Below are 27,694 nucleotides of genomic sequence, written 5' to 3' on the forward strand. Positions count from 1 at the left end.
AACCATCTGTAAGAAAGCCACAGAGAGAAGCCAGAGGAAGTTATTATACTAGAATAAAGAGCAAAATGCTTCTGACCTGTATACTCTCATTAAGCAGAGATCAAGAAACGCAGCCCAAAAGGCAGGATAAAGATATTGTGACCTCTCAATGGATTGGCTTATGTGGCTGCTCTAGTTTGAAGAGATTTCTGTGCAGTGAAAACAAGCTGGTGCTCCTTGCCAGAGGAGGATACTCTGTCTTCAGTCAATTTGATGTTTCCCTTCTTCCCCTGAAAAACATGGGAACTCAAATATGGTTAAACAGCATGCTGCATTTTAGGAATCTCATGTGGTATGGGAATTATATACAGGACAATTGTCTTCAGAGCTGCCAACATATGCAGGGTTGGACTGCAGTTTTGGACTTTTTCCTCGTGTGGTTCTTTTAACAATGAAAGGTAGCACAACTTTTTTTTTAGTTTTGGGTGCAAAAAACCCAAAACAAATACAAATTACCAAAAACCCTACACACAAACCCCAAATCAAACCAAAGCAATTTGAATGCTGCCTTGCAATTTTGATAAATTTCGGGGATTTTAGTTTGAATAGAAATTCTTTAAGAATGGTATATGCCTGTTTTTTATGTACTTTGTACAGCTGTTAAGCAGGAATGTCGCACAGTGTATTTCATTTCCTTGATTAAAATCTTTCCCCTCTCTCGGTTCCTCCTCCTTCACATTCCTGTCCCTTTCCCACATACACAGAGTTAACTAATATCAAGTTTATTTTGCTTCACTGCTTTAAGAAAAATGAATGCTGTGGCCAATGGAATGAAAAAATTTGATAAGCAAAAACAAAAAGGAGGAAACATGGAAAACAAATTCCAGTGACCTAGGTAATATAAAATTGTTCAATTATAAGTACCATCATTAACAATTTCAGACATCTAAAAATGTAAGATTAGCAATTTGAGAAACATTTATCTGGATGAGATAGAAAGTTATGCATGAAACATAATGACTTCTCTGAAATTCATTTAGGATGCAGAGGTACTTATTTAGGCAAAGAAGGCAACTAGTTAATCATGTCAAAGAAAACTAGAAAGTAAATTAGTTTGCTGCATTCTGGAGTCCTAGCTATGAAAAAGAATATATTCCACTAATTAATGAGTGAAAATACTCTCAGCTTTTAGAAAGAGAATGCAAGGAGAGTGAGACAGATCCTGGTTTTGTGCAGCAACCCAGGTTGTTGGTCTGATACAATTTTATTATTTTATCATTTAGGCAGCCTAGATTAAGAGATCTTCAACTTTTATTATATTGATTATATAGATCATAATAGTTAATAATGAAGATTATCATGCGTGGCTTCAAAACCTAATTGTCATGCATTCTTGGAGCCTCCAATGAAATTTAGCCTACATGAACATAGCCTACATGTAATTTAAAAAAACAAAACACTAGAAACTTCAAAATTGCAGTAAGAATTTAACAATCCAATTTAATTTTTCAGAGGATTATTTTCTTGATTGTGCTTTAGGTATTTTAATTTTATCATTATGATTTTATACATAATGATACAGGAGTGTGCATTCTAGATGTTTTATGTTATTTTTAAAAACTAGAGAAATTGAAGATCACCTTGTTGCTTTTGATGAGAATTGTATTTTATCTGAAGACTACATAATTTTACATAATGAAAGCTTTATACACAGTTCTGAAATAAGGTGGTTTTTTTTACCTAAAAGACTTAAAATTATCAGGTTTTGTAAACAAGAATTTCAATAAAGAATCAGTATTAGATTCTGTGTTAGAAAAAAAATATAAATTTATCTCTAATATCTTTAGTATTATCTCTAGTATATTATTTCTACTAAATTTATCTCAGACACCTTTCCTGTGGCTGAGTCTGCCCCAAGACCAAGTCCTTACCCATGTAAATGGAATTTAGCTTTTAACTGTAGGGGGCTGAGGGTCAGATCCTCCCTGTCTTTTGCATGAGTAAAATTGAATGAGAACAAGATCAAGTTCTGCCTGGTTCCAATACCATAGTTGTTTGTCGAAGTGCTATCGTTTTACAGGACTTCTGTTCTAAATTCAGTGTGTATGTTTGAGGAAGACTGTGATGTTTGGCCTCCTTTGATGCTGCACATCAGAAAAATATCTGCTGTCTTTCTCATTAAAAATAAGTTGAGAAAGCGAGTTTATTTTTTCAGTCTCTCACAGTTTATTACATGCTCTCTTAAACATTTTTATATGAGAGTCAATGTCTCTAAAATGCTTTTATATTGAGGTTGGTGTTTTTTAATTTCAAAAGGTCCTTGTTTGTGGGCAATATTTATTAGGAAACTCATCGTGTGTACATGTGTGTGCACAAAGTGTGCATTTATTTATATCTCTGTAGAGTGAGGTGAAGTAAGACAGTGTTGCCTTTGTTCCATGAGATCTACTCCTTAAATTGTCTTGCACTTTCAAAAATGCTTAGACCAAATATGGAAACCAAATAAAGAAAAAAATGTCCTAGAAAGGTTAGAACAATGAAAAAGAGTGGGCTTAGTCTCTCAACAAAGTCGTTTTCATCACTGTCATGTTGTAATCAGATAATGTAAGAAATTATTTCTAAGCAGAACTGGAATTAGTCATATCAAATCAGCCTAAAATGTGATTTTGCTTCAAAAAGATTATTTATATTTTTATGTGCATTTCAGAAACATATGCAATAAATATTTAGACTCTTAATTTACTACACATCAGTCTAAAAACTTGATTTGCTATCATCATCAGAATTAATTTGCTTAATTGTTTTTCCTATCCCATCAATCTCAGTTTTGTACTGCCTCGAACAATGACACCTTTTGCTGTTTGCACTTTAGTTCGATTTCTGTTCTAAGTTTATGAACAGTAGTAGGCATCTGCTAGAATATTCATTAGCTTTGAATTGTGAGCTATGAAAAGGTGCTTTCTTTTACCTTAATGAAAGTTGCTCAGCATGGAGTGGATCAGTAATGACATTTGATTTTAGCCATCCAACGAATTTTCTTTTTATTTATTGACACATCTTGTCCAAACAGCTCCCTCGCAAGTTAGTGGCGTAATGAAAGAAAGAGTGCTGCAGAGGAGCGTGGAGCTTTCCTGGCAGGAACCAGAACATCCCAATGGAGTCATTACTGAATATGAAATCAAGTATTATGAGAAAGTAAGTGCTAAGATTATCTGTAATGTGCAACAATGTGCTGTTTGTTTTATGTTGGTTTGCTGCATTGTGGAACAGTGTTAAAATCATCAGCTATCAACCTCGTCTCTCCAAAGTCAGTGATTTTGCTTGTTTTTAATAACTAGCTAAATCCTGCCATTATTGTTGCTATCATATGTCTCAAATACTATATTTTGGCATACTAAAAGTGAAATATACACTTGAAATCTGCCTTTCTTTCCTTTTTTTTAGTTGTTAAGTTGTACTTGGATCTTTTTTATCATTAAATCCCTGTTTTCACATCTATTCTACATAGTGTTTGAAGCTTGTTTCATTTCCTTCTCTACCAATGTAATTCTAGTCTTGAAATGATGTACCAAGTACAACTCCTGGCTGCATTTTTTATTTTCTTATGAGCTGGGCAGTTCAACTTGATGTCTGAAAATTTTCAAAACACTTCCTAGACTTCTAGGAAATAAATATTCCTTATTTGCCATTTTAAAAAGGACTGGGACTGTGAAATTTATCTTTCACTTGTTCTCTCAACACAATAATGTATTGAAGGCTGCTTTTCAGTAATAGATGAAGTGATCTCTGTTTCTGGTAGAGTGAAATTGCAATCTTACTGATGTCAGTTGGAGTTTTGCCATTCATTTCAGCATGTCTAGGGCTTCATTCATGATAACTTTGAAGTACTGCAGAATAAAAAAATTCTGACAACCGTAAACTGGATGAAAGCAGAGTGAAGGCAGGTTGTGCAGCTCTACGTTTGTCATGGGACTCAGACTAAGTTTGGCTCCTCCAGATTCTCTGGGAAATTCTCTGCATAACATAACATACTCCTAATTTTTATAAAACATTCTGTGAAAAAAGAATTGAATTAAAATGAAAAAAAATAATAAAAGGGCTCCTTTGTGATCACTCATGAAGACATTTCTGCAGGCGAGGTAACAGTACCCCTATATCAAAAACAGTCTGTCAGCTTAGTAGGTAACATAGAGTTAGGTAAATTCAGCCCAGATTGGATGTAATATCAATTGTCATATTTCATTTTCAGTGCTGTATTACACAAATATACTTATCAAAAGATCTTTATATGATTTGGGAAAAGAATAACATTTTTATTTGTTGAGGCTAACTTCCAATTTAAGTTGTTCACTCTAATGATTCTTATAATAAAATCTAACAGATAGGTACAGATAGCTAAATAATTCATTGGAAAAGATTTTACTAATTTTAGCAGATGATTTTTGTCCCTCGAGCATGTGTGTGTGTACATACACATGCAAATAAAGTCCAAGTATTTTTAAAATGTTACATATTTATCAAGGGAAAAACTGTCCTCTGAAAGAAAAAAAAAAAGAAATTGAGAATCAAAAATCAAAAACTTTGCATTTCTTTAATGTGCAGAGCAGTTTCTAATGTGTTCAAGCAAAATAAATAATTTAAATGGGTAATGTAGAATGACAGAAAAATTACCAAGATACCCAGCTTTTTATATAATGATAGCTTTTAGAATGTGGCTTTTATTATTTTCCCTATATACTCATTTTAAATAACCAGCAAAATTTCATTGCCAATTTTCTCTGTGTTTGCAAAGACAAAAACCGATATTGGAGGGTTTTTTTGTTTTTTGTTTGTTTTTTTTTAATGGAAGGACATCTTCCAGTATTATACTTAGTACAGTGAAATTAATAAAAGAGAATAAAAAGCTCATTCTAACAGTCACAGATAAACTGGACTATATCACTTTAAATGAGGCAATTTTTGCACAAATACTGAAATGGTTGTTTTCCTTCCAAAGAAATGCATTTCAGCTTTAAAATTAATTCACAATCATCTTGTTCAGAACAAGAGAGGCCATTTAAGTTTTGTTACAGTAGTTTAGAAGAAAAGAAAAATAAAAGGATTTGAACTTTTATCTCCTTTTAGAGCCAAATTAAATCTGACATTTTTTGTCATACTGAAATACTCTGATAAGTGTTTTTTTCACCTCTCACTTCTGGCTAGGGCTGGAATGGAAACAGCCTGAAATCTCCAAAGTAAGCCTGTCCTGTGAGATTTCTAGTGCAGGTTATTTTTATTTTTTTGTTATTTATTTATTTTTGAATACAAGGACTGTTGGCAATTCAAATAAGCCTCGTTTATGCATCAAAACCCAAACTGAAATTCCACTGTGGCTTACAGTCCTGAACCTGACTCTTTACAGTTTCCTTACACTTGTGTCTCATCTCTCAAGCATTCCTATTCTTTCTCCCATACAAACATTCATTCTGCCATGGTCCTCACTTACAGATGATTTAAACTCTCTAGGAGAAGATATGGAAAATTGTTGCTTGCCAAGACTGGGGGCTTGCTCCAGTAACAGACTGGGCAAGAACCAGGAGAAGCCCTTACTGAATCTGAGAAAAGAAATCATGTATGTTCTGTATAACCCTCTATTTCACAAAAGCCTTTGTTGCTTTACTGACTATGACAGGGAAGGCTCTCCATCACTTTTAGCTGGTGAAATATTATTGAAATGAGTTACAGATTTATTCCTTCTCTCTGTATCCGTCTCATTAGCACTGCTGCGTTCAGCTCATGCTTCTCTGGTCATGTGGTGCATTCAGATGGTTGGTTAATTCATCTCTTCTGCCCTTCAAATCAGGGTTGCATCTGCCACCAAAAATCAACAGGGCTTCACATATCTATGCTGAAACATAATCTGTGTCAGTAAATGTGATGAATAAGTATAGCTTTTTGAATACTCTAATGATCTGTGATACAGCTTTTGTACTATTTGAAAGTGAGTTATTACTCATAGGGTTTGTAATCTTACAGCTTCAAATTTGTGGAGAGCCATACTGAGCTTCTTTCCCTGGGTTCCTCTTTATGCCTTAGAGCCTAAAACTGAGAAAAGACTGAAAACCAGGGATAAAAATCATAATGAAAACTGAGTTAAGGACCTCAAAAATTATGCAAAATCCAGCCAATTATATGTCGGTGATACTGTATTTTTAGAGGTGATAGAAGGGTACGATGTCAAAGTAATGATGTCAGAGTTTTTCTATGCATTTCACAATGTCTAAGACTTCATTCATTATAACTTTGAAGTACTCTAGAAATAAAAAAATTCTGACAGCTGTAAACTGAATTAATGCAGAATGAAGGCAGGTTGTGCAACCCTATGTTTGTCATGTTCTGACCATGAAAGAAAAATTTCCCTGTCCTTGAACTGTTTAGACCTCACAGATTCTCCTGGAAAGCTTTGGTTGAGTTTTTCTCATCAAAATTTCACAAAATTTAATCAGAGCCAAAAAAGCAGTCTTTTTTTGTTGTTTGTTTAGGGGTTTCTTTCTGTTTTCTGAGTAACAACATGAGCATCCCATTTGAATTTTATGTTACGCTTAGAGCTCTTCATTGCACTGACAATGTTTTGTAATACTCCACAGAGTATGCTTTATTTTTGTTGTTGGGGGAAAAGAGCATTCAGCAAACTGAAATAAACTGCCCAGGCTGGCTGCTAGTTGCTGTTGTGCAATCATGATAAAAAGTGATCTGTAAGTGTCATCTAATATTTTGTCTTATTGTTTCCAGGATCAAAGGGAGAGAACCTATTCAACAGTGAAAACCAAGTCCACTTCAGCTTCTATTAATAACCTAAAGCCAGGAACAGTGTATGTTTTCCAGATCCGTGCTTTTACTGCTGCTGGTTATGGAAATTACAGCCCCAGACTGGATGTTGCCACACTGGAAGAAGCCACAGGTAAGGAATTAGGTTTACAGGAAATTAAACCTTTCTGTAGAGGTAGTAAGTGAAGCAAGAAAAGAAAGTGTCATAAGTAATATAATTACTATTAGAAAGAATTTGGTTCTACAGGAAGGTGAATTTTTAACATTGTCTTTTGAAGGATGAGCTTCCATAATTTATTTTACCATATAAATGAAAATTAGTCTCATAATTGGCTGGAGGAAATTTGTTATGTATTAGGTTCTTCTCCTTTCCTCTCCTTCTAATACACAAGGATTTTTTTTTTTTAAAATTCAAATACACACTTCTTTTTCCCCACAAAAGGAGTGAGTACTGGTGAGCTGAATAACTCATCTAGATTCTTCTGTAACTGGGGAGAGAAGGAAGGGAGATTTCAACCCACAGACTTCTCCAGGCTATTTTTTTCCATTTGATTTTCTGAAAAAAAACTCAAAAAAAACCCCAAAAAAACCCCCAACAACTTGGTAGTTTAATTTATGTGTGTGTCTTCAGCTGTAATTCCATCTTTAGTGTATTTTGAATTCATTGGTAATTTAGTTTAGTAAAGAAATGGGAATCTCAAAGATACTAAGATTTTTTCAGGCTCATATAATAAGTTGTAAGGTGTGTAACCAAAAAACTTCTTTCATCAGTGAGACCTGGTAGTCCTGAGCCCTTTCACAGGAACTCTGTCCTTGGCAGCTCCACCACCCTGTTGCAGACCCAAATTTGGTTACCTTGGCTTAGAGCATTTGCTTCACGTTGACCTTGAGATCAGGGCAGCTGGATTGGGAGCTGGAAATATAATAATACATAGCCTGTGAATTCAAAGGGTATGGATGCCATACCCTCTTAGCACCCTATGCAGCAGCCTGTCTAAGACACATTAATTGCAGCCAGGTGTCACCTGAACAACTTGTGGTTATTCTTAATATACAGTAGTTAGGTTTTGATTCCACCTTAATCCCACACAGAATATAAAAACTATAAATAATGAATAATACCACATATCTAATAGACATAATTGAAACAGTAATTATCATAATAGCAGCAGTAAGCTGTTATTACTAATATTATTAGCTCTGTGTCTAATAGCATACTTCCCATCTGTAGAAAGAGTCAGTGGCAGAATCCCCATTTTGCTGAAAGGGAACCTGAGGTACAGCCAGAAGTAATTTCTTATTTTGAATAGTTTTCTGGAAAACAAATTAGAAGTCTGCCATAATAAGTTTCTGCTAATTAGATAATTTATTGTCCATAGTGGTCTAAAATTATTACGTCAAAATATTTCCCCAACATTTCTTTAGTTATCTGAGTATTTTTTATATACTGAATGTAAGCAGACTGGTAGCTGCTAAGATTAGCAAAGATGATTTCAAAGATGAACAGTTTTGACTGGAGTTTGGTCAACATATGGGGGATTAGAAAATCCTATAATAAATGCATCACTGACCACTCTCCTGTACTCCTTTTCTGACTCAGATGATGAAAAAATGCATATAAACCACAGAGATTCTTGGCCAGGATGCACAGCAGGTTTCTTTTGTCACAGGCCAGCTATATGCTTTGAGATGGAATGAAAAATGTCCTGTGTTTTCATTATAGAAAATTCTAGAAGTAGCATATTTTCCATTATCTTGAGACAATATTATAGGATATCATTCCCAGCAAGGATAACCATCCAAGTCTCATACAGAGTTTGAAGAAATAATTAAAATGTTGGTAAAAAGATAGCAAATTCCATTAAGCGCTTCTAAAGCTGTTTTACATTAAAGTATTAGTTTCTTATATTTTATTTATAATTTTTCAGAACTTATAGACTCATCAAATTTGTCTATTGTTAGCATTTGAAAGGAAGACCTTTATTGGATTGGTTTTGAGAAATATATCTCAAGGGACATACCATGCAGGTGAACACTAGACCGTGTTATGCTACAGTTTAGAGGCTTTGGCTTCTTCTCATTATTCCAGTGTATTTCTGAATTCAGCTTTTAAAAATGTGGAAGTATTTTAAGAAGAAAATGCACACATTTATATATTTGTGCAAGAATATAATAATGACCACCACATTCAGTCATGTTGCCTGTGTGGATTTGTCCTGGCACTTCTTCTGGTTGGCACTGTTTGATTAGTGTTGTTAATTAAGTAGATTTTTGAATAGTATGTTGTTTTCTGAGTTGCAATAGAGACTGCATAGCCACTTTTCAATATTTGAGGAACTATATCCATTATATTGATACTATCTGATATGTGAAATATACTTATATTATACCTGTATTGGACTATATCATACATGTTGGGTATTGCATAGATATTTAGGGAAAATTTTCAAAATTAGGAAGTAAATATGCTTTATAAAGGCAGACCATTTCTATTCTACACTGTGTTTGCCACAGATCAATCAAGGGCTCTAGTTTTTTGTTTTTTTTTTTGTTGGCTGGTTATCAGAAACAGAAGTCCCTCTAGAAAAACATTCAAATGCATAAAATATCACTGGAGTATCAATTCAATCTCTTGGTTCACTGACGTATTTAAAAGTCAAGTTAAGTGGTTTGTAGCCAGTGGACCTAAAGACAATCCTCTGCTTTTTGTAACTGTATTGGACTATATTGTACATGTTGGGTATTGCATAGATATTTAGGGAAAATTTTCAAAATTAGGAAGTAAATATGCTTTATAAAGGCAGACCATTTCTATTCTACACTGTGTTTGCCACAGATCAATCAAGGGCTCTAGTTTTTTGTTTTTTTTTTTTGTTGGCTGGTTATCAGAAACAGAAGTCCCTCTAGAAAAACATTCAAATGCATAAAATATCACTGGAGTATCAATTCAATCTCTTGGTTCACTGACGTATTTAAAAGTCAAGTTAAGTGGTTTGTAGCCAGTGGACCTAAAGACAATCCTCTGCTTTTTGTAATGGAAACTGATCTTTTCACTTACAGAATCACAGAACCAATTAGGTTGGAAAAGACCTCTGAGGTCATCGAGTCCAATCTTTGACTTCTTTACAGCTCTTACTGTTAAAGTAGAAGCCCTTGACAAAACGTGGCATGAAGTCTTTGCTTTTTGCTTTTTCCATGAATCAGAGTAAACCAAACAAGATTGAAGCATTATGCATACGTAAAATTGATCTCCAAAGTCTGAAATAGCATTGCTACAAATTTTTATAGAAGGTATAAAGTACATGCTTAAGAAATACTTAAGAAAATAGTATTTGGCATACATAGATCCAGTTATCATTGAAGCTTTCATGGTGAACTTCGCCAAGAATTCTTTTCCAGGAATTGTGCATTTGAAGTTGTTTGCGTGAGAAAAGGTTGTTGGAGCAGCAGCACAGCATTTTCAGCTGATATCCTTTTTTAAATCCTCCAGGGTGTTTAGATGTGCACTCCCATTCCTACAACCATGTATTTAAAAGCTGGTTTAAATTTAACTCCTTTAAATTAAGCATTGTGGCACAAAGCTATCATTGGATAGCTCAGATCAGGTGTCAGTTGTAGCTGAATGCCCAAGTACCAGCTCCCTGTGTCGCCCTCTGAACACAGCTTAAGCAGAGGTAAGAACTTTCCTGTCCTGGTGTTGATTCCCTGTCGTTGCTGTTGTGGCATCACCAATGACAGGTAGCCATGCATGCACCCTCTGAAAAGATCTTCTGCATCCCAAAATCATTCCTCTAAGAACACTCTAGCATCTTTGTTTCTGCCAAGCCACAGGGATCATTCCAGAAGCTGTGCTCTGATTCACCCTTACACCAGCAGACTGAGTTCATCACACAGGAGAAGCAGCAGAGTTCCTGAACAGAGGCAGATGTCTTACACTGCTGTCACTGAATTTATACCAGACCATGCCCACAATCAGCCCCCTACCCTCTTTTTTTTTAAGGATATAAAAATAAATCATACATTGCATCCCACCTGTCTTACCAGTTGGCCAGTGTACCATGTCCCCAACATTTTCCAGAGCCCAGAAAACACTGTCTGCTCGCTTCCAGAATGTGCCAGTACCCAAAATCTGTGAGGCACTTAGATAGAGCAACCCACTCACATATGTCAGCCTCTATGCACTTATCTTGGCTACTGGACTAGGTGACAGGCAGGGCTGGGGATTTTTCCAAACTTTTTTGGATGGATGAAGCACATGCTTTTTTGGATGGATGAAGAAGAGGCAGACCCTGGCCAGCAGTCTGCCTCTTCTTCACTTCCAAGTGAGGTTTGCAGTGAATGAAGTTCAAAGAAAGATGGGAATAGTTTAGGGAAATGCTGTATTTTACAGAAATTTGAGATTCCTTGGGATTATTTTGATGACCTAGATAAGTTGCAGGAACTGAGTTGTATGACTATGCTCTTGTGCAAGACAGTCACCACTGATTTCTTAAAAGCTGCAGGAGTGGAATATAGGCAAGTGTACAGTAGCATCCTACTGACCTGTGTATCTCAGAAACAGAAAGTTATAGTTACTTAAAGATGAGCATTCTTTTTTAGTTAAAGAGTTATAGGAATAGTGTGATCTTCCTCATGTGCATTAGAAAGAATATAGAAAAATTACAAGTTTCTTCAGGAAATAAAACTAGAGGGGTGTTTGTATGATGTGTATGTAATTTCCCTCCAGTGCAGAGTTTTCTAAATCTGTGTAGTGCAACAAGGGGTTTGTTATTTTGGGGGGAAACAGTTGGTACAGGTCAGTGTCAGTGAAAAAATAAACCATGTTGATTGGCTTACTTCTCCCAAGAAAATTCTGTGTTATTTGTTTCTATGGGAACCTCTGAAGTCTGTAATAGGAGCCCAGTTCTGCGGAGTTCATAAAACCTGGTGTAGACATTCCAGTTCAGTTACCAGCAGTAAACCATATTAGCATACCATTAATTTAATTAATCAGCTATCTGTTTGGTTTCCTTTTTTTCCTTTTCTTTCATCTGTTGGCTTCATTTCAGTCATGGGACATTTTACACGGCCCCAGGCCTGCTGGAGACAGATGGGATTCACCTATCTTAAAAGGGAAAAGGATTCTAACCCGTGAGTTTGCAGGGGTGATTGACAGGACTTTAAATTAGGTTTGAAAGGGGAAGGGGGTAAGACCAGGCTTGCTAAAGGTGAGTCTAGGGGTGATATGCCAGTTTTGGGGTTGAAATCAACCCAACTGAAGTGCATCTATACCAATGCACTCAGTATGAGTAACAAACTGTGAGGGGATGGAAGGTAATCTTATAGGCAGAGAAACAGGGCGTCCCTGTGTGCTGAAAGGTGAGCCAGCGGGGAAGAAAACTTGCATGGATGAATAGGGAGCTTTCACTGAAAATCAGGGGGAAAAAAAGTTTGACCTTTGGAAGAAAGGGGCAGGAAATTCAGGAAGCATATAAGGATGTTATTAGGTCATGTAGAAAGAAAACTGGGAAGGTGAGAGCTCAGCTAGAGCTCAATCTGGCCACTGTTGTGAAAATATAAAAAGTGTTTTTATAAAAAAGTTAACAACAAAAAGAGGGTCAAGGAAAATATCCTTCCTTTTCTTGATGTGGAGGAGTGTAGCCAAGGATGGGTAAAAGGCTGAAGTTGCAGATGGCTGCAGATTGGACAATGTGACACCCATCTGCTGGGTTGGAAGGGCTGGAAGGAGGGTCTGGAGAGCTACAGGCTAAGGTCAGCCTGACCTTGGTCCTAGGAAAGGTCATGGATCAGATCATTTTGAGTGTGATCACACGGCACATACAGGTCAACACATGGATGAGGTACAGCCAGCTTGGTCTTCGGAAAGGCCGGTCTTACTAGATCAACCTGATCTCCTTTTGTTACAAGGTACCTGCTTAGGGGGTGTAGTCCACCTGGAATTCAGTAAAGCCTTCAATACTGACTTCCACACCATTTTTCCAGGAAGACTGGCAACCCATGGCTTAGACAGGTGCAATCTTTGCTGGTTAAAAATTGGCTGCATGGCCAGGCCCAGAGGGTGGTAGTGAATGCTGCTACATCCAGCAAGTGGATGATCACTACTGGTGTTCCCCTAAACTCAGTAATGGGGATAGTCCTGTGTAATGTTATAATGGATGATTTGGACTCCCTCAGTAAGCTCTCAGGCGACATGAAGTTGGACAGGAGTGTTGATCTGATGGAGGATGGGAAAGTTCTGTAGAGGGATCTGGACAGTTTGAATGGATGGGCCAAAGATTACTGTATGAGATATGTAAGTAAAGTGTTGAGTCCTGCACTTGGGTCATAACAACCTCATGCAACACTACAAGTCAGGGGAAGAGTAGCTGAAGTGGCCCAATGAAAAAGGACCTGGATGCTGATCCTATGCTGGGTGGTGCTGGGTGAACATAAACCAGCATGTGCCCAGGTGGCCAAGAAGGCCAATGGCATCCTGGCTTCTTTCAGGAATACTGTGACCAGTGGGATTAGGGTAGTGATCATTGATCTGTATTTGGCGCTGGTGAGGCCACACCATGAGTCCTGTATCCACTCCTGGGCCCTTCACTTTGAAAAGGACCTTGAGTTGCTGGAGCATGTCCAGAGAAAGGAACAGAGTTTGCAGCAGCACAAGTCTGATGAGGAGAAACTGAGGGACCTGGGGTTGTTTAGCCTGGAGAAATGGGAGTCTCAGGGAGGAGCCACTCTTTAAAGGTACCTGAATGGAACTTGTAAGCTGGGGGTCAGTCTCTTCTAAAGGACAAGAAGACAGAGCCTCGAGATGCACCAGGGGATGTCAGGAAGAATTTTGTCACTAAACAGGTGTTTAGTCATTGGAATGGGCCACGTAAGAGCCTAAATGAAACACCACTGTAAGCAGCATTTACTGCTGTAGTTTAGTTGATATGGTGATATTTGGTCAAAGGTTGGACTTGATGATTTTGGAGATCTTTTACAACCTACATGATTCTATGATTTTGTGATTCTGTGATGCCAGCTGTCTCTCAGTTACACAGTCCCTCATGTCTCGTCCTCTATTCATCTTCTGGTTCAGATCCTCGCTGTTACAAACCAGAATTGCATCTCCAGAATTCAGGAGAGCTGTGCTTACTTAATGTATCTGAGTACATGGCCACCCTTATTAGATGTCAGGCAAGCAATGTTTTTAACAAGCTTCAAGGTTTCTCAGGCTAAGTATTACATCCTCAGTTTACATTAATGTGACATGTATACATTTGCATATATTAATAGAATTGGCATATCTGAATAAAAAGAGCAATATGTGGGGATATTTTAGCATGTAAATTCTCTGAAGCATGGAGAATTCTATTTTGTATTAATGTGGAAGCACCTTTTTGTTGCCAACAGAAACAAATGGTAAGTAATAATAGCCATTTACAATGATTAATAGCAGTAAGAGATTGAAATATGCTACCAAGGAAATCTGTGTTAATAGTGTTTCAGCACAAACATTTTTCTTAAAGACACTGTTTCCTTGGAAGCCCTCAAAGTCATATCAATGAGTTTTAGAGGGGAGGCTAGGAGCAGAGTTAGGAATTACGCTCCTACTGTCCCTCCTTACAGGGATATCCAGGACTCCTCTTTTAGGAGGGAGTAAAAACAGATGCAGCAAAGCAGTAGTAGGGAGGAGAAATGACTGATGCTAGTGGTGCTGGCTTTCAGGTAATGACTGTACCACTTTGGCCAAGGTAATTCCAGCTTGGCTTCTTTTCATTCAGTGTAGACAATCGTTAACTCATATAGCATTTAGCTGAATTTCCAGTAGAGGCCCTTCTTTAAACTTCATCAGTGTAAATTTTTCAGACAAAGGCAGTCTACAACAGTAGACAGTCTACAATTCATGATGATTGGCTTAAATTTTTGAAGTCCCTTAGTAGGGATTAATTTTTAACTAATCTCAACTCTGTGCTCTGTTTGTAGCCACAGCTGTTTCCAGTGAACAGAACCCTGTTATTATCATAGCTGTGGTTGCTGTGGCAGGAACTATCATCCTGGTGTTCATGGTGTTTGGATTCATCATCGGACGAAGGTATTGCATCTTTGATGGACGTAAGCACATCTGACCCCCCTCTTGTGAACTCTTGAGACAGTCGAACCTGGGATAGTAATTTGCAAAACTGAAGCAGAAAAAATCTTATGAAGGACAGTTTTCATTTAAATCCTGTTATCAATTATATGGTTTGTCCTCTTACTTTGGCAAGATACTTGTATCAAGATGTTCTTTTTGTCCTACGTAAATGTGCTGTAAAAGGAACCCCTAGCAGGTTCTTTACCTCTACTCCTCAAAGTCTCTCTTTCTGTTCAGTTTTCTCACATGGAGAAGTCTGACACTTTATCTGATCAGCCTTTAAATGACTTTACATTCAAAAAAAAAGAGACACAGCAGTAAGTTTAAGAATAACCTCATGTAAAACAGTGTTCTACTTTCAAGTTCTTTAATCCTCTGTTTTATCTGTAGAAGCCTTTCACCAGAACTGGAATTTTTTCTCCAAGACCTGTCCTGACTGGTATTTGATACAAAAGCCTTTTGATTGCAACTGTTCATGATTTATTTAAAACTCTGCTGTCAATAGAATTATAGGTGAAAGTTTCAAAGGGCCTACAGCAGTTAGGTGCTCAATGCCTGAAAATCCCAACCTGCAGAACTGATTTTGTCAGGACTTTAGATGTGATAAGCAAATCATTATTTACTAGTAAAACTGGTGTTTTCCTTTCTTTTCAGGCATTGTGGCTATAGCAAAGCGGATCAAGAAGGGGATGAAGAACTTTACTTTCATTGTAAGTGTTTTGCTTTTTTCCCCCTTTTCAAAAATTCCAAATTGCAATAGTGTAGACAATACTTCCAAAACCAAGACTTCATGAAAGACAATGCCATAGGAAATTCAAAAACGCTGTGTAAATAGCAAGAGGGAAGTTAAACACTGTAAAAATGTGACATACACAAAAAGAATGCAGATTAAAGTCAACATTGCTCACACAGATGGTTTTATTTCTATATATGTCTATGATATACTGTTGTTCTCATTCTGCATATTTTGTTTTCTTTTGGTTGCTTTGAATACATGTTTCATGTTGTCCTAATGATCCCTCTGAGGTGCAGTATTCAAGAGACCATTGCCTGAGTGACTTTTTGATCTTTACCTCAGCTGAACTTCAGATTAAAAAAGTGTGAGTCACTGCATCACCCTAAAATGAAGCTGTTCTGCTCAAAAGCTGTGTCCTGCTACTGCAAATACAGTAGCACCATCAATATTTACAAAACATAATGTCCTTAAAATAGAATATTTAATATTAAAAGAAAGGTAGCCACTCTTGACTGCTGTGTGATCTACAATCCCTTGCTTAGCTAAGAATAGTACCTAAAGCCTTTCCTGTTAAAATCATGTCTACCACTTCAACTTAAACTAGAACCCTGGGAAAACTCAATAAAACACATCCTTCTTGGATTCATGACAACTGAAAATGTAAAGGGAGAGGAATGTTTTAATCTGTTTTAGAATTAGTCATTAACTCAGGAAGCATGTTAAACTAAGTTGCAAAATTATTTTGAGCAACCATAATTAAAAAAAATCACAGAATTAAACTGAACATAAGTTCTGATGCAGAACAATGCCAGTCTTCTTCCACACCTGGTCACTCTCATATTAGTACCTGCTATTTAGTCATGCTATGCTGTACTTAGCCTTTGTTGTCTACCAATAATTGCAGTTGTATCCTAAATCCATCAGATTATGATTTTTTTTTTAATGAAAGCAATAGGGCTTCTTTTAGGTATGTCAAAATCATGAACTATTATCTAAAAGTAATGTCACATGGAAAGTGAAGTAGCCACTAGTAATAAATTCTAAGCATTTTCTCAGTGCATTCCTCTTTAAATGAATAGTTCTACCCAAAGTTCCACTCAAAATCAGATCAAGGTTGTGTTTTACCTTTCTTCCCTGAAATAAACAGCTGGAAATTGATCACATTTCCTAAGTTTGGGTGTGTGGCTATCTAAATTGTTTAAATGCAGTGAGTGTCAAACTAAGTAGTGACATCATTGCAGCTTTAGTCAATCAATTCATAAACTGTGCCAGAAAGGTGGAAAATAATAATGAGATAAGAATTATGTATCGTGCACTTTGCAGTGCAGCTGATTTGAAAGAATTTGTCAAAAATCTCATTTTACTTAAATACTGCTCTTCTGGGAGTGATGGATTTGAAATTTGCCTCTCATAATGCATTATAAGCTTTTCACATCTCCAGAAGAGCTACTACTTTTACTTTTAATATCCCTGTTATGTCCCTGAAGGAAAAGATCAACTATGTATTCTTGCTTTTCAGTATATAAATAAAAGGGATACGTTAACTAAATAATTACTTACCTCCATTGTTGGTGACTTTTTTTTTAAATTTCAGTAAAAGTGTAAATTAAATAATTTGAAAGTTGCTACTTAATAATTGATAGTTGATCCAGAAATGGTGAAATTTTATAAGTGTTCCTTTCCCTCATTTTACTTTCAAGAAATCTGGTTATCTAGTAAATTAGCTTGATTATTGAGCATACAAAGTCTTTCTTAAATCATGGCAACAGATGAAAGTCACTTCTTGCCAAACTAATCTTCCTTCATCTGTTGATTGTAGGTGTAGCATTTAATTTCACTTGGTAGCTATATACAAAATGAGTGAGGTGGAACCCAATGCTGTGGTCACCAGCTTGGTCACAGAGCTGTGAACTGCAGTTTGGTGGCCTTTTGCTCTGTAATAGCTAGACAATGTTCTTCTGCACTGAGGTACCAGACTGGATTTTCGAAAATGTAACTTATAACAAGCACTGACTTAGAACGAAAACTTACAAGCAAACATTTTTAAAGCAGTGCATTTAATGGACCATCATATATTTCATTTCAGTTCCCTTCATCTCTCTTTGACCTCAAGTGCTACACTTGAAGATACAAGTACAATGGAGGAGTTTAGTCAAGCAATTCAGATTTATATTTGGTTTCCTCCTCCCTTTTTCATCTAACAACGTCTGCACAATGCAGGCCAGCATTATTTCATGTTGCTATGCCAGGATAGCCTTGGCCTGTCAAAATGTTTTATGACAGCTTGAACAAAGACCCGTCAGAGGCCCACTTGAGATTCACAAGGTTACTTCCAGTCCAGGCCCTTTAACACAAACACAAGAGGATGTCTCCTTCTCCATCTCCTTGCCTTAAAGCGCTACTACCAGAGGTCAACCTACTGCTTAATTTTCATTTTGTCCAGTCTTTTTTGGTTGCAAGAAATAAATATTTATGAGTTAAAAAAAATCAGCATTCAAATTTCCAATACAGCTAAAAGAATATATATTTAAATACATTATGTGACAGATAACAACATCTGGGCAACATTTGAAATAATTTCCCTGGATGTAAATTCATTATATTAGTGAAACAATTCTCTAGGTTTGTTTTTATTTTTCTTATGGTTTGTTGATTTAGGTCATTAATACCATCTAAAACATAAATACACATGATTACTAAGCTGTTTTTCAACATCATTTGAAATTTAATATATTTTATGTTAAATTCAAAGAATACAAACCAACTGAAAATCATTTGTTTTGTATTGACTTTTGATCCTGTTCTTTTTTATATCAATTAACAGAAGAACATTTTTGCATTTTCATTTTGAGTTTTAATTCACTGATTTAATTAAAGCTCAAGAGTATAATCTTGTGAGCAAATTTATATCATAAAAATTTATTGATTAATAGATTTCCAGGAGTTTGTACTTTGACCAGAATAGTGAAAGATAATTTACCTGAATCATCAGCAAACTAAGGGAAAAAACTACATGCTGGCCAGAGCACTATGCTGCCTGAGCTGTACTAAGCGTGGAGAAAGAATGAACAAAAAACAAGTTGCTGCATAGTATTCACTTAGGTGCTTAAGAGGGGAGATAATTGTGCCACAGAGGCCACTTTGCCTTCCTGTGCCTTTACAAGTTGGCTGCAGGTGTTTCTCATGTTCGTATTACAGTGCAAGAAATACACCTAAGGTTGTAATTTCTGAGTGCTGTGAACAGTTTGACTATTGCCACAAACAATATTATATTCAGTAGATTAACCAAATTCAAGGGGGTGGAGGAGCCTTTCAAATCCCACTAGAGGAGAGAAATAACATAAAGAAGTGCTGTTTACACATCTTGGGTGAAGAGGATAAGATGTCCTTAAACAGAAAAGAAACTTTCACCTCCTCTGCTGGCATTATATCCTTTCCCCACTTTGTTTTTACTCCCACTCAACCCTTGCATTTTATTCCATTAAGCATTATTTAATATTTATTATTTCTTTCAGTTCAAGAGGAGATGCAGATGCTAATGTTAGTCATTTTTTAGAGATGGGATTGTTTATACTCGTGTCAGCATGCTTGCAGATGATGCCTTAAACTAAGGTTGCCTCTCAGAGTGGCTCTGGCTCAGGCGGCATGGAAACAGGTTCACTCTTCCAAGGAGCACTCTGCATAATGAAATTCCTGGGCTGACTGCACAATAAGTGCTTTTGCTTCATCACAGTCATGCTTTCTTACATCATTACAGTTAAATTTCCAGGCACCAAAACCTACATTGACCCTGAAACCTACGAGGACCCAAATAGAGCTGTCCATCAATTCGCCAAGGAGCTAGATGCCTCTTGTATTAAAATTGAGCGTGTGATTGGCGCAGGTAAGGCTGCCGTGGCTTCCTGATTCAACTGTTCCATTTAGCCGGGATCGAAACTCATTCATCATAATGACAGGCAAATAATTATACCTCAGGTATAGAAGAACTTTTTGAATTTGCCAGAGTGGTTAAGAGCAATGAAGCCGTGCTTGCTTCTAAAATGTAAAACAAACAGGGGAAAAGCCCAACTACAACTGAAAAAAAGCAAATAAATGAGTAAATTAAAAGTCTTGCTTGACATTGAAAGCTTATGGGTTTTTAATCAAGTATCTGCTGTTAAAATTGGAACTGGGGGGAGTGGGTCAGTTGTGCTGCCTATTATTTACTGTCAGAGTAAAGGCATTAGGCATTTGTGCAAATTCTGCTTGCTTGCCTTTTGCAGGGGGGCTTTTTGACCTCTGCAGCTTTGCTCATATGAGTAAGGAAAACTGGCTGCAGCACAAAATCTTAAATAGAGAGTGGGAAGGTCTTGTTTCTGTATAGCAAAATCTTCCCTAAGGCTGGTTTTTTTCTACCATTTTTCTTTTTGATATTTTATGAATACAAAAAGTTATTGTTTAACTTCTTATGACTGATTGTAATTGCTCCAGCACTACATTGCTTTTTTTTTCTCTTGAACTGTCTACCACCTACTTAAGCCATGGTGTTCATGCTCTAAAAAGGCAGTTTCATTTGTTTGCATTAATAAGATACGTGACATTTTTATTGCACTACTCCATGTAGTGAAATTAAGTTTCCATGAGTAAGAAAAATATCAAATACTTTGGATTCCTGGAGGAAATGTTCTTTTGCTTTCCTGTTGTTTTATATAAGTATTAGTAGAATTCTTTTTAAATCACCCTGTAGTTTGGTACTGTAAATTACATGTTGCGGTATTATTTAAAAACAGAAGAAGAAAAATCTCTAGAATAAGTTGTTTTACCTGTAAAAATATCTTTACATTTAGAATTCACAACGCCTTTTAAAAGTAACCTCAGTCATGTTGAATCATGTCTTAATCAAGGAGTAGTACCATTGAAATTAACCAGACTGCTGAGCTAATTATTCCTTCGATGAGTAAGAGCATAAGAATCCAGCCCTTGCTAACTAGTAATTTTTGTGATGCCAGAATGGCAGCATCTCTTCTAATAGATACACAATATGCAAGATTAGCATAGAAAATTTGCTGAGCTTTATCTTTTGCTTTGAGTTAAAAAGCTACCAGCATAGCAACAGTTCAGAGCACAAAGATATATTCAGTTGGATTTTGCTAATGCCTTCTGAAAAAAAATGCTGAAAACACTTGAGCTGCAGAGTATACAGTTTAAAATGCATTTTCACTGTTATGACAAATTCCAGTGTTAATTTTCTTGACTGCAGATGAATTTATTCTTGATTTTAATTAGTGTAATTGACAGCAAAAACAACTAACGTGTGTCAGTAGTCAATCTGAAGAAAGTTAATTAGGAGTGCAGTGGTGAAAGCATATTGTGTATCATGTTTAGCTGTGGCTTTAACCTGTTGATGTAAATAGCAAACAGGAATGAAATGAAATGCAGTCCAGGAGCAACAGAAGCAAACAGACCCAAAGCAGCAATTGAAATTCATACATGGAAGAAGAATATGAAATTTCTGCTAGTGGCAGCACCTGAAAAGCCACTTAGCAATCTCAATATCCATCAGTAATGCTGGCCCCATCAACTATTGAGTAGTGTCATGTCTCTCAGACACAAACAGGGTGCAAGTATGCTTGTACTCAATTTGCATGAGGGATATGTGCTTTCCTCGCCAACATTTTCATTACCATCCCGCTGTGGCCACCTGGCAGATACAGAATATGGTGTCCACTATGTAAAGTTGTTCATACCACACATCCTTTGTTTTAGCCTCTGCTTTGTTGACATGCTGAGCAAGTGGCTGTGCGGCTGTGCAGTATTCCCTCTCTTGTTGTCATATTTTCCAGTTTATTTTTGGGCATCATTTCAGCTGAATGTACTATTTTCTTGGGAATAAAAGTAGTTCATTGGCTAGCATCCTGGCCTGAAATTCATAACATACAAGTTGAAGTTTCTGGTTTGCCCAGTGTGTGTGATCTGCCTTTGGAAATCAATCAAAATCAGATCACAGAAAGCTGGAAAGGAGTTAAGCTTTTAGTATCTCCTGTGCCAAGTATCCTAATTACCTGGCTCTGAAATATCACAGACACACAGACACACTCCTATACTCACGTCTTGTTTTCAGCATGGAATGAAACAACTTTGGAAAGTACTGCTAGAGAAAATTGTTATCCTTTAGGAAGTTCTTGTGGCTAGGAGCTGTGAGTGAGGTGACTGGTGAATTCATTAATAGTCATCCATGTTGCTAATGAAGTGCAGGAGGGAGGTTAAAGCACCAAGCTAGGGACATGAGCAGCTAGGTGTTGTGTATGTAACAGCTGTACCTCGTGGCGTTCTTAGCTCAGTGCCCAAGGATGGTTGAGGATAATATGCAGGCAGGAACACTTGTGTGGTCAGTTAGCTTAGGTACAGCACAAGGTGCATGGAATTAATTTGAGCTAGGCTTGATTCAGCTGGCATAGAATGTAAGGGACAGGAATTTGATTCTATATGCAGTCATCTCCTATCATGGTCGTGAAAAGAGCCATACTGATTGGAAGTTTGCTCAAACAAGTCTGTTAAAAATGGTCAAAGACATGGTTCTACCCTTCTGGATGAACTGTGAAGCCAAGATCCAGGTACTACTTTCTTCTTTCCCAAAGCTTGATTTGGGGCTGATAGGAGAACAGAAATGTTCAAATACTGATGGTGTCATAAACAGCAGCCCATCCATTAAAACACCCCAACATCTCTCTCTTGAGTCATTCAGCTCAACTTCAAGCATACTTCTCTCCACTGACAGTCAGACACCTTGCCAGTGTCCACTAAAGTCCTGATCCCACAAGGATTCTCACAAAAGGATTATCTAATCAAACTCTCTGTGTAGGTCTTGTCTAGTTCAGTAATTTTTTCAGCACTTATCCTAAAACACTTATCCATGTCTTAGATGTAGGTGTGTCTGCATGCTTGAGTATACGTAACAGCTTAATGTTAAGGCACTCCACAGGTATGCCGGAGAGAATGTCTGACTTGATTTGATTTGGGGGAGGGACTTGGAACCATATCTCTTAAACTCCAGATGAGTTTGTGAAGTACCAGATTATTAAATATTTTTGTGGTTAATATTTTATTCAGTAACATCTGTTACTACCCTCTTCTTCTATGTATACAAGGAGATTTTTCTTCCTGTCTGCAAAATTGGAGATCTCACTTTTGCTCTCTGCTGACACAGCTGTGAGGCAAGGGACAATTCTTAAATCTTTTATAATCTTGTTAATAGTGAGGCAGATATATTGCCATTCAGCTTCATATCCCACATGCTTCCATCTTCTTTCCTGATGGAGTCCAATTGCTTCTCTTCTAAATTTGGTTGTTGGAGCTTTTTTTTGTGTTCTTTGGTCTCTTTTATGACAGGTTTCTTCAAGTTCCAATCATCTGTTAGTTTAGAACCTTTTGTAAACTTGCAGTATTTGCTTGTGTTTGTTTAATGTAACAAAATTGTTATAAGTCACACCTTTCATTTCATAATATGTAAAGTAAATTATCCTGTATGAAGGTAATAATGTAGTGCTTCATTTAACACCATAACGATGCTAAATTAAAAGCATCTCTGCAAGACCTGCCTTTTGAAAGGAAAAAAAGCCCATTGCAAGTAAAGATAGCAATGAAACCATGTAGAGCAGAATGACATTTTTACTTAGGAATGGTATTACTATTTCAATAATGATGTTTTCTTATGAAAGCTACTTCAGTTTTTATTTTCTGTTTTTTGAAAAAATGCAAGAAATTATTAACCAGTCTCTTTAAATATTCAAATTATGGTCCTGTCAGTTGGTTTAACTGAACTGTTTGTTCCATAGGGTCAGCAATTCATTTAAGGCGCATGCCGAAGTAATCCATTTCAAATATGAACGCATTAAATTTAAACACACACTTAGGTGGCTATTTGAATCAAGGCCTAAAAAAACCTACTGGCATTCAGAGTAATTCAGCATTTATCTACTTCATTTTAGGAGAGTTTGGTGAAGTGTGCAGTGGGCGTCTAAAGCTTCCTGGCAAGAGAGATGTTGCAGTAGCCATAAAAACTCTGAAGGTTGGCTACACTGAAAAGCAGAGGAGAGATTTTCTCTGTGAAGCAAGCATCATGGGACAGTTTGACCATCCCAACGTGGTTCACCTAGAAGGAGTCGTTACCAGAGGTAAGCAGCAACTCGGTCTGTCAGTCAAATAACAACACAATGGCAGAAATTACTCTGCCTTATTCATGGTCAAAGATTCAAATTATAAACAGACTGCACACTCCTAATGGATTTTCTCCTGATGCGTGACTAACTAAAACAATACTTACTTCATGCTACAACCTGAGGAAAAAATTTAGATGCACGCATGATTAAAAGATGAAGTACTTTGAAACATATTATTTTTCTAGTTTCATTTAGCCTCAAAGACCATGTAGAGAGATAAGGTTTCTCATGTCCTTTCATATAATCTGAAGTGTCATTATTCCAGAGTCCTGTTCACACAGCAGGAGTTAGGAGAGCACACTGACTTTTTGATTTGTATGGTTCAATTTTATGAATCATGACCACTTTCCATGCAGATATTTAAGAAATTAGAGCTCTGTAACAGTGCTGGAGGGCTCAGAAATGTTCAGTGTCTGAACAATTCAGTCCTTCAAAGGAATAGCGTGTGTTTTATCAAAAAAAGGCACGCCATTTGTTTTACTGTTCTCAAATATCTGTCTTCTTTTCTTTCAGGGAAACCAGTCATGATTGTAATAGAATACATGGAAAATGGGGCCTTAGATGCATTTCTTAGGGTGAGTACCAAAATGAAAACTTGTATAAACATATTTAAAGTGACATATATTGTATATTGCACTTAAAAAATATGTCTTATACCTGTGCATATATATGTATACATGCATATATAATTAAATACAATTAAAATATGCATTATATTTATATTTATTATATTTAATTAAGTATAATTTAAATGGTTTTCAGATTGAAATGTAGTTTTGACCAATACTAGCAGGTTCTCTATGTTGTTTCAGAAAAACCAGATCAGAAATGAGAAGATCAGACAGGATCATGTGGAGACATTCTGGAGTTTATGTGATTTAATGTGGCATAGACATGGTGGTTTTTATTATAGCCACCAGTTGAAATTAAAATCACTGATACCTGAAGTCCAATCTTTGGCCTTTTGGGAGCAGAATTTTACTGTGTCAGCATGGTGGAAATCAGCATAAGAGTCCCTAAATTAATTACCATTCTGTCTAAGAAATGAACAAAGAAAACATAAATGTGAATTCAGAACAATTTAATGTTTTTTAAGTGTTCTGAACTTGCCAGTTCTGACTCCTTACCAGGTATGCTTGTCAGGGTGAGATGGTATGTAAACACTCTAAAGATAACACTTTTTTTTTTTTTTAATAAACTCCAAGCTGTGAATGAAAATTATCAGTAGCTAGGGTTATAAAAAGGAGGTAGTTCTTATTTTCTTGATACAAATAATTATTCTGAGAGATGAAGAGCATAGAAGCACTCTATAAGAACATTAGGAAATCTTAATTAGATAATCTCTCCTGGAAGTGACTTGCCATGAGTTAGTGGGAAATACAGAGTGGTTATCAAGTTTTGCTACTACCAGTACATTAATTACTCACACATTTCTTAACTGGATGCACTGCTTTATTTCTGAAGAAAGTGTGTTTCAGGTGAGTTTCTTTGCCACAGAAGGAGTAAATAAGTGGAGAGCTGAAGTCATAAAACTAATCCTTATTTCTCTTCTCAGCTATACTAACAAGAATTGCTGCTCCTTTGTTCCCTCCAGAAACATGATGGGCAATTTACTGTCATTCAGCTAGTGGGAATGTTGCGAGGAATTGCTGCTGGAATGAGATATTTGGCCGATATGGGATATGTACACAGGGATCTCGCAGCACGCAATATTCTTGTCAACAGCAACCTTGTTTGTAAAGTATCAGACTTTGGCCTTTCCAGAGTTATAGAAGATGATCCAGAGGCTGTCTACACTACAACCGTAAGATAAATCAATGGGTTTTAATAGTTTTGAGATAGGGTTATTTAGAAGAAATGTATCTTCTGGAGAGTATAGATAAGACAAATACATTAATTGATGGGGGGTTTTAGCCAGTCAAAAGGAAGAGTCTCTGCAGAAATCTGTCTCTAATTAGGAGATAATATTTTTGTAAGAACATACATTTTTATTTGACAAAGCTCTAAACATTTTATATGGTATCTTCTTTATTCCATTTCTCCTGATTTTCTGATAGAACAAATAAGGAAGTTTTACCCACAAAAATTTTAAACATCTAACTTACTATGACTCAATTAAAATATTTGTAGGCTATTACTATTTTCAGGCTAGATTTTATCTCACCAAAGGGTTGGCTAGCTGGAGGCTAGTCTGTGACAAAGCTCAACTCCTGTATTTTCCCTTGCTTTTGGGTGGGACGCTTTTCTTAAATACGTATTCATCAGGCACACTATGCTCTTTATTCTTTTGTTTAGCCAGCTCTGCTTTCCCACCCATGGGGCCTCCCTGTACCTATTTTCCCATGCTGAGGGAAGGAGGGGCCCCTGGAATCTGCTCCGACAGGCACAGGGATCCAGGAAACCACACCGGTGCTCACGGCTGTCACTCCTGCTGTTGAGCTCTAAGTGGGATCCTGGTTTAAAAATGTCACACCAAGATTTCAGAGGAGCCATATGACAAGTCATTGGGATTTATATGCACAGGTTGGGATTCCCCTCACCTAGCTTCAGCCAGCCAGGACTTAAAGAGCTAGTGTAAATAGCTAGTGTAAATCAGACGTCTAAGCAGCCCTTTAAAATCAGTGGAGAGAAATTCATTCAAAGTAGCTTATACAAGTATCTAAGTATCTATGTTTCAAGTGTTTTAAGATACTAAGTTTCCATAGACCTTTGGAAATTCTGCAGTCAGTCCACCATAGCAGATCATATAAGTGCTGCTCTTGATGTTGATGGAAATAATTATAAATGCATTCTATGGAAGATGATATGAAAATTATGGGGGTGAAAAAGAGAAATTTCTTCCTTTTTTTTTTTTTTTGTATTTTTTATTTTTTTTGCTCGTAGGGTGGAAAAATTCCAGTGAGATGGACAGCTCCAGAGGCCATTCAGTACCGCAAATTTACATCAGCCAGTGATGTGTGGAGTTACGGAATAGTTATGTGGGAAGTAATGTCTTACGGAGAACGGCCTTACTGGGACATGTCAAATCAAGATGTAGGTTTGTTTGTTCATGAGCATGTGCGTGTGTTAGTAAAACAAAAATTACATATTGTAAACACGTACATATGTGTTTCACTGTAAATGCATAAAATGTTGGTTTAGAAATAAGACTTATCAAAGTACTGTGTGGTTGTCACAAAATTAAAAAGTTACAGAGCTTTTACTTTTTACCAAAATCAAAATCTTTTTTTTGCCACATGGATATTGTAGGTTTGTGTCCTAGGTATCAATTAAAACTGGAACATCAAAAACAGTAATATGGGGTCTTCACTTAACTATGCTTAAGCATGGAAAGAATTAATTTTTTTCCAATAAAAAATAATTCTGATGGTTTTGACCTTAGAGCAATGATTAATCATTTGAAAAAAGTTGTTAAAAGTCTGAGTGGCAGTTAATGACCTACTTTGGCTTTTTCAAGTTAATTATGCTGATTTAAAAGTACCCTTGTTTGCATAAAATATGATCCAGAGCAACAGGTCAGCAGTAATAGAACAGATGGATGTTAATCTTGACTTCTGACAGGAGTATCTATTAATATAGAAATTACACAGGAAAAAGCCATACAGGTGTGATAGGTGTCAGAAAGAGTCTCATTTAAAGTTCTTCAGGTTGGAGCTTGAGTGGTTTTTTTAATTGTTATTTTAATTTTTGATTGAATGATCAACATCAAAGTTGGAAAAAAAAAGATAAAAGTGTAGATGATGAGTCAGTTTGGCACAGTGCAAAGTTGTTAATATTTGACAGGTCTCAGTGTCAAAGATTTCATGGACTGTCAAAATATGGGCAAACAAGTCCTTGGGGCAGAGAAAGAGAAATATTTACATTCCC

At 36.6% G+C, this 27,694-nt stretch overlaps 1 protein-coding gene across 5 annotated transcripts in view; it reads left to right on the plus strand.

Moving 5' to 3' along the window:
* EPHA7 (EPH receptor A7) overlaps positions 1-27,694 on the plus strand; it is a 166,162-nt gene that overhangs the window by 116,165 nt on the left and 22,303 nt on the right. For 3 of the 5 annotated variants that reach the window (XM_039727442.1, XM_039727479.1, XM_039727457.1), the window contains exons 6-14: positions 3,050-3,174; positions 6,751-6,919; positions 14,746-14,854; positions 15,548-15,603; positions 19,387-19,512; positions 23,597-23,782; positions 24,341-24,402; positions 25,422-25,631; positions 26,711-26,860. In XM_039727442.1, the coding sequence (XP_039583376.1) occupies positions 3,050-3,174; positions 6,751-6,919; positions 14,746-14,854; positions 15,548-15,603; positions 19,387-19,512; positions 23,597-23,782; positions 24,341-24,402; positions 25,422-25,631; positions 26,711-26,860 (1,193 nt within the window). The remainder of the gene's footprint in view (positions 1-3,049; positions 3,175-6,750; positions 6,920-14,745; positions 14,855-15,547; positions 15,604-19,386; positions 19,513-23,596; positions 23,783-24,340; positions 24,403-25,421; positions 25,632-26,710; positions 26,861-27,694) is intronic. The other 2 variants (XM_039727448.1, XM_039727468.1) reach the window with 1 other exon arrangement.

Source organism: Passer montanus, unplaced genomic scaffold, assembly GCF_014805655.1.
Source record: "Passer montanus isolate IOZ18808 unplaced genomic scaffold, ASM1480565v1 scaffold11, whole genome shotgun sequence".
In the NCBI taxonomy this organism is placed as follows: Eukaryota; Metazoa; Chordata; class Aves; order Passeriformes; family Passeridae; genus Passer; species Passer montanus.